At 36.8% G+C, this 7,896-nt stretch overlaps 1 protein-coding gene across 1 annotated transcript; it reads left to right on the top strand.

The window, feature by feature from the left end:
- Positions 1-729: 729 nt before the first annotated feature.
- On the top strand, positions 730-7,633 carry LOC106663162. Its single transcript, XM_014387778.2, has 2 exons — positions 730-893; positions 7,330-7,633. The coding sequence occupies exons 1-2, from the start codon at positions 849-851 to the stop codon at positions 7,585-7,587; spliced, it is 303 nt and encodes a 100-aa protein (XP_014243264.1). The 5' UTR covers positions 730-848; the 3' UTR covers positions 7,588-7,633.
- The last annotated feature ends 263 nt before the right edge of the window (positions 7,634-7,896 follow it).

Here is a 7,896-nt window from a genome sequence, read left to right as displayed (position 1 = left end):
AGGATGCCATTGTGTATAAAGGGCAGATACAGGAGTCGCACTCATTAAGCACCCGAGCAGCATTCCTTCCTGAACGGAGGACGCAGTCTACCACCCTGTGCCACATGGAATGGTATGAATGGTAGAGTGGTGGCGCCTGAGCCCGAATTAATGGGGTGGAATCACACTGGAATTTTCCAATATTGAAATAAGACAAATCATCAAATATGGGATACGTTTCATTGAATTGCCAATTTCAAACTTTTCCATTTGTATTATGATTTTAAGCAATTACTCGAGCCCAAATACTTTATGTATATAATATTTACACACACTGAGATTACAATTTTATATTACCAATCATACTAGTCTAATTTCACAAAAAATTGAGAACATTTTGGGGATGAAAGAATCTGCAGGAGCTAACGCTTGTGAACATTGCTCAATAATTAGATCTTGTGTGTGTCTTTTTCCAAGATAGTTTAATTAAACCGGCTGTGATTAAAAAATAAAACCAATTTAATAGACAGTGTTTAAAAAAGTATCCTGGAGCAATTTTAATCAAGGCAAGACAAACAAAACCGAGCTGCTTCACTTCTCTTAAACCTCTTACGACTAAGAAGGGACGAACTTAATCGAACCACTGTCACAAAAGTTATTCGATTTAATTTTTCTGTTGAAAAAGAGTTCGACAAGCAATTTACAACCGGACTTATTTACATCCGTCAAACGGCCCGGGGTTCAGGAGTGAACTTGATCTTGGTCCGACTCTCCCTGCCCGGGTGGTGGGGTTTTCCTTGTTGCGACACCGATTACATCAAGCGGACCCATTTCGGCCCAGCTTTCACCGGCTTCAGTGTGCCACGACGATGCGGAACGCCTGCTTCTTCTCCTTCCTGTTATTGTCCGCCCTCGTGAGTATCTCATTTGAAGACGTACAGAACATTTTATTATTATTTTTTAATTATCCCAAGCATAAAAACTACACTCCAGACTTGTTAACCTCCATAACTAGTAACAAAATAGTATGATTCTTCTTGAATTCAAATTTGACCAGATCAATTAAAAAATAATTGCATCTTGACTTGTCATATCAGGATGGAAAAAGCTCCAAGTGCTCAAGTTTATTAAAACAAATAAAAGAAAAGTCAGCAGAAAGTAAGGAACCCGTAAAGGCCTAAGGTTTAACAATTAAAACGAAAAAATAAAATAATTTTGATTCATTAGTACGTACATCATAGAGTATGGAGATTCGGAGTTCGAAATTTAAAATATAAACAGAGTTCTTAAATCAGGATGCTAAGGAAGTTGTGTAAAACAGCCAGGAGCTCTTTTTAGTCAGACTTCGTTAACACTGATCTACATATTTTGAAAATTTAATATTTTTATCAGCATAATATGAAGGTTGGAGAGCTTGAAATTTAACATAGAATAATTTGCGTCTTAGATCAGGACGCAAAGGAAGTTTTGTCCTAGGAAAAATACCCAAGAGCTATTTTTTTTGCTCAGAATTCGTTAAAACTGATTTACATATGTTGAAAATCTAGCATGTGTATCTAGCATAATATGAAGGTTGGAGAGCTTGAAATTTAACATATTAGAATAATTTGCGTCTTAGATCGGGAAGCTACGGAAGTTTTGTCCCAAAAAAATACCCAAAAGCTAGGTTTTTTGCTGAGAATTCGTTAAAACTGATTTACATATTTTGAAAATCTAGTACGTATATCTAGCATAATATGAAGGTGGGAGAGCTTGAATTTTAACAGAGAAGAATTTGCGTGTTAGATCAGGACGCTAAGGAAGTTTTTCCCCATGAATAATACCCAAGAGCTTTTTTTTTGTCATACTTCGTTAAAACCGATTTACATATTTTAAAAATCTACCATTTATATCAGCATAATATGAAGGTTGGAGAGTTTGAAATTTAACAGATTAGCAGAGGTTAACTTTTAAATCGGAATGGAAGATTTTTTGTAAAAAAAAAAAACGTTCAGGAGCTCTTTTTTTGACAGTCTTTAATAAATTTTACATACTTTTTATGTAAGCTTCTTTGGCATAAGTGCATAAACCGGCTTTGTCATACAAATGGTGAAATTAAATTGCCATTTATATTAAGTTTATGGAACGATTCAAGAGCTTGAAATGTGAAGTAAGCATATAAGCAGTTTGCGCCTTATCAGGTTGCTAAGAAGTATCGTTGTAAAACTCAACTTTTACTTATCGTTTAAGCATTTGTATTATAATGATACGAAATTTCACGAGCTCAAGCTATTTTGGTTCCTTAGGATTTAGGTATGTTGTATAAGGATGATGACAAGCTGATGATATAGCTAATGATGAGATTCAAGCTTAAATATGTATATCAGTATACGAAAAAAAATTAGAATAAGAATTTTAAGAAGTTCAGAGCATTGGAGATATTAGCACTTGTATCAGGATGGCGAGGAGCTTCTGGATACAAAATGTTCAAAGACTTAGGGAAAAAAGTGGTTTCCAAATTTCGAGAAGTTAACTTTTATATCAGGATAACAAGAAACCACTAAGGTTCAAGTCTCTGCAAATGAAAGAGAGAAAGAGAGAGAGAGAGAGAGAGAAAGAGAGAGAGAGAGAGAGAGAGAGAGAGAGAGAGAGAGAGAGAGAGAGAGAGAGAGGTTTTAGTAGGGAAAAATAGTAATTTAACTTTAGGAGAAAAAGATGGAAAAAATTTTAGGAAGGGAGAGAGGGAGAGAGATTTTAGGAGCGAAAAAGAGTGGTTTAACTTTAGGAGGAAAAAGAGATTATGACTTTAGGTGGGGAGAGAGGGAGGGAGGAAGCCTCAGGGAAGAAGAAAGAGAGAGGGAGAGAGAGAGAGACAGACAGAGAATTTAGAAGGGAAAGAGGGTGATTTCCCTTTAGGTGCAAAAAGAGTTTTTAACTTTACAGAAGGAGGGAGAGAGAGGGGGGTGAGAGAGATTTTAGAAGGTAAAGAGGGAGATTTTAACTTTAGGGAAGGAGAGAGAGAGAGAGAGACAGGAGAGAGAGAGAATATTGTTTTATTTAAAAAATCTCGCAGATTTAGGTTGCGAACGACCTACAACCTTTCAATTAACGAAAAAGAGAGAGCGAGAGAGAGTGAGAGAGCGAGAGAGAGTGAGAGAGAGGGAGACAAAAAGAAGAGGGGAATTAATTAAGAAAGGTATGGAAAGACAGTGAGAAAGATAAATAATAAAGAGAAAGAAGAGGTAATTAAGAGAGAATGAGAAAGAGAAACTGGTTATGAAAAAATAGGAAGGGAAAAAGAGGGAGTGAGTCAGTTAGTAAAGGAGGAGGAGAGGGAATGAATGAGAGAGAATAGAAAGAAAATACAAGAATTAGGGAGATAAATAGATACATAGAGAGAAAAACTGATTAAGAGAGGTACGGAAAGAGTGAGAAATAAAAACTAATAAAGACAGACAGAGAGTCAGAGAAAAACAATAATCAAGAGAGAGTGGCCAGATAGACAGATGGAAGGAGAGAAAATATTAGAAGTAATAAAGAGAAAAAAAGCGAAAGAGAGAGAAAGAGAGAAATTTATTAAGAGAGGTGCGGAAACAGAGTGAGAAAGAAAAAGAATACAAAAGAAATTAGTAATTAAGAGAGAAGGAGAAAGAGAGAGTGAGTGAGAAAAAAACTGATTATGAGAAAAAAGAAAGGGAAAAATAAAGAGGGAGTGTGTGTGAGGAAGGGGCGAGTGAGCGAGAGAGCGAGTGAGAGAGAGAGAGAGAGAGAGAGAGAGAGAGAGAGAGAGAAAGAGAGAGTGAGAGAGAAGGGTGTTAGCCAAGATGTTTCGTTGATTAGCAAAATAGTGAAATTTTCACCTCGTTAGTTTTAGACGCGTGCCACTTTCACGCGTTACGTGATATTTATTTTAAATTGGTCAACAATAGCTGTCAATATTCATTTAAGAAAACATTCCATTTTCTTATAATAATTGTACTCGTTTTGTATTGACAGCGTCTTAATAAAATCCATGATAGTCTTATTTCTACAGGCTTCTGAGAGTAAAGATTTTCCTTCGTTTATTATTTATTAAAGGCCGGTTTACCGGCAGTCAAGTCAAGCTCCATGGGCATAAACGCGGGCCGGTTTCGTCATAAAAAAGGTTTAATTAACTTTGATCGTGTTGTACAAATTGATGGAGTCTTCAGGGCGCTGTAAAATTTAAATGCTTGGGATTTCTGTATAAATCGTGCGTTTGGGTTAAAAAGCTTTTACGGTAGAAAGTAGTTTTGTCTTTTCAATTTTTGTCTTATTTCACGAATTAACAAGAAACGTACTATATGTCTTTTTTTTGGAGGGAACAACAAAAAATTACAAAAAATAAATCATAAACTGCTGGGTATAACACTTCAACGCTTAAATTTTATAAATAGGCATGATAAAAACGATTCAAAATTCAATTTAAAATGTGATTCTTGCTAGACTTTGAACCAGTAGATTAATATTTTATCCAGAAATTAAATTTAAAAAAAGGTACGATAATTGGAATTGGCATAAAAATAATTTATAAATTAATCTCCGCCCAAAATTTATCCATTACATTTTTTTTAAATTTATCAATTTATTTGTAAAGAATCAAGACAGTTCCTAGATTTTTAATTTGTCGAAATGTTATAATACATAAGTCATTTATTTGATGATTAAGTTTAATCTCCTGCCTTTTATGTGCGAAGTCGTCATATCAGGAACTCGTTGGATATTTAACTAAAGTAATTGTTTTTTTATTATAGCCCGGAGTAATTCTTCACTTAAGCAAATTACGAAGTAGTGGCAGCAAGAGTTAAGAATCAGGAGCTTTATGGATTCAAAATGCTTGCATTACCCCAAATAACTGTGAAGTAGTTCTATCAGGAGATCAACAAGAGCATAAAAGGCCCCAGGACCTCGGCGAATGACAAATACCTAGCTGAATTGAGTTTATTGCCCTAAGAAATCCTTTACTTGGAGAATCTCCGAATGGGTTTTGGTAGCAGGAATAAGAATCAAGAGCTTAATTGATTTTAGGAGTTGGCATTACCCCAAAATAACAGTAGAGAAGTCCAATCAGGAAATCAACAAGAGCATAAAAGACCCCAGGACCTCGTCGAATGACAAATACCTATCTGAATTGAGTTTATTGCCCGAAGAAATCCTTTACTTGGAGAATCTACGAATGGGTTTTGGTAGCAGGAATAAGAATCAAGAGTTTAATTGATTTTAGGAGTTGGCATTACCCCAAAGTAGCTGTGAAGTTTATTATCAGGAGATCAACAAGAGCATAAAAGACCCCAGGACCTCGTCGAATGACAAATACCTAGCTGAATTGAGTTTGTTGCCCGGAGTGTTTCTTCACTTGGAGAATCTTCGAATGAGTTTTGGTAGCAGGAGAAAAATCAAGAGCTTAATTGATTTTAGGTGTGGGCTTTACCCCAAAAACTGTAAAGAAGTACTATCAGGACACCAACAAGAGCATAGAAGACCCCAGGAGCTTGTTGAATGAAAAACATTAGCTGAATTGAGTTTGTTGCCCGGAGTGATTCTTCACTTGGAGAATCTGCGAATGAGTTTTGGTAGCAGGAGTAAAAATCAAGAGCTTAATTGATTTTAGGTGTGGGCTTTACCCAAAAAACCTGTAAAGAAGTACTATCAGGACATCAACAAGAGCATAGAAGACCCCAGGAGCTTGTTGAATGAAAAACATTAGCTGAATTGAGTTTGTTGCCCGGAGTGATTCTTCATTTGGAGTAATCTACGAATGGGTTTTGGTAGCAGGAATAAGAATCAAGAGTTTAATTGATTTTAGCGGTTGGTATTACCCAAAAATAGCTGTGAAGTATACTATCAAGAGATCACCAAGAGCATAAAAGACCCCAGGACCTCGTCGAATGACAAATAGCTAGCTGAATTGAGTTTATTGCCTGAAGAAATCCTTTACTTGGAGAATCTACGAATGGGTTTTAGTAGCAGGAATAAGAATCAAGAGCTTAATTGATTTTAGGAGTTGGCATTACCCCAAAGTAGCTGTGAAGTTTATTATCAGGAGATCAACAAGAGCATAAAAGACCCCAGGACCTCGTCGAATGACAAATACCTAGCTGAATTGAGTTTGTTGCCCGGAGTGTTTCTTCACTTGGAGAATCTTCGAATGAGTTTTGGTAGCAGGAGAAAAATCAAGAGCTTAATTGATTTTAGGTGTGGGCTTTACCCAAAAAACCTGTAAAGAAGTACTATCAGGACATCAACAAGAGCATAGAAGACCCCAGGAGCTTGTTGAATGAAAAACATTAGCTGAATTGAGTTTGTTGCCCGGAGTGATTCTTCATTTGGAGAATCTACGAATGGGTTTTTGTAGCAGGAATAAGAATCAAGAGCTTAATTGATTTTTGGAGTTCCCTTTACCCCAAATAACTGTAAAGCAGTACTATCAAAACATCAACAAGAGCATAGAAGACCCCAGGAGCTTGTTGAATGAAAAACATCTAGCTGAATTGAGTTTATTGCCCGGAGTGATCCTTCACTTGGAGAATCTGCTAATGAGTTTTGGTTGCAGGAGTAAAAATCAAGAGCTTAATTGATTTTAGGAGTTCCCTTTACCCCAAAAACTGTAAAGAAATACTATCAGGACATCAACAAGAGCATAGAAGACCCAAGGAGCTTTTTGAATGAAAAACATCTAGCTGAATTGAGTTTATTGCCCGAAGTGATAATTCACTTGGGGAATCTTCGAATGAGTTTTGGTGGCAGAAGTAAGATCGGGAGCTTAATTGATTTTAAGTGTGGGCTTTACTCAAAAATCCTGTAAAAAAGTACTATCAGGAAATCAATAAGAGCATAGAAGACCCAAGGAGCTTGATGAATGACAAATCCCTAGCTGAATGGAGTTTATCGCCCGGAGTGATCCTTTACTTGGAGAATATGCGAATGGGTTTTGGTTGCAGGAGTAAGAATCAATAGATAATTGATTTTAGGATTTGGCATTACCCTAAATAACTGTAGAGAAGTACTATCAGGAGTTAAATTTGGGGAAACTGTGAAGGGGTCGTGGTAGCAGGTGTTAAGAATCAGGTTATTGACTCCATGAGTTGGGCCTTACAGAAAAACTAAGATGATGTCGTCCTATAAGTTTATTAAGAGTTTAAACAGCCCCAGGAGCTCAGGCCAACCTTTAGCTAACTTGTGTTTAAATAACCAATATATTAGGAACATGATAATGTTCTAAGGAGGTCAACAAGCTCCAGGAATTCCTCGCTAAATTATGTTTGTTATTGTAGCAAAGTCTAGATCTTTATCACCACCATCATAAATTATTTGGGCCTTGAGCCTTCTTTTAATGTTTAACGACTGTTTCAGACGGTAACAGCCGAACCGGCAGGAGTGGTCCAAGCTTTACTCGAAGGCACCTTCGGCACGCCGCTTTTCTACCGGACCCAAACCGTCAAATTCGACTCGGAAGTGGCGAAACGCCGCAATCCCGAGTTCGAGGCGATCCACGGCCATCATTCGGAGTACCTGATCGAACGTTTCGGCCTGGGCGAAGACGGACGTCAAGCGGAACGCCTTCAGAAGCAGAGACAAAGGGACGCGCAACTTTATACAAACAACTACTAGTTTAATATCTTTTTATAATTTTTAAATAAAATAGTTTTTTAATGTTTGTTGATTTTTTTCGAGTTTATGTATCAGGACCGAGATCAGCTCCTCAATGGATGCAGCCCTACTATGAGGTTGTTTGATCAGAAGGTCAACAGGCTCCAGGAGTCAAAATCATATATGTAATATCTGTGAAATTAGTATCAAGTGGCAGCCAAGAGTAAAAAAACAATTGATTCCATCAAGGATTTAAGGATTTGGTTTTACCCCAAAATAACTGTGTAGAAGTACTCTGGGAAGTTCAAATTGGGGAAACTGTGAAGGAGT

This window comes from Cimex lectularius, unplaced genomic scaffold (genome assembly GCF_000648675.2).
Source record: "Cimex lectularius strain Harlan isolate CLEC.00 unplaced genomic scaffold, Clec_2.1 scaffold131, whole genome shotgun sequence".
NCBI lineage: Eukaryota > Metazoa > Arthropoda > Insecta > Hemiptera > Cimicidae > Cimex > Cimex lectularius.
Note: the sequence above shows the minus strand (reverse complement) of the source record. Positions and strands in the feature narration are given on the sequence as shown.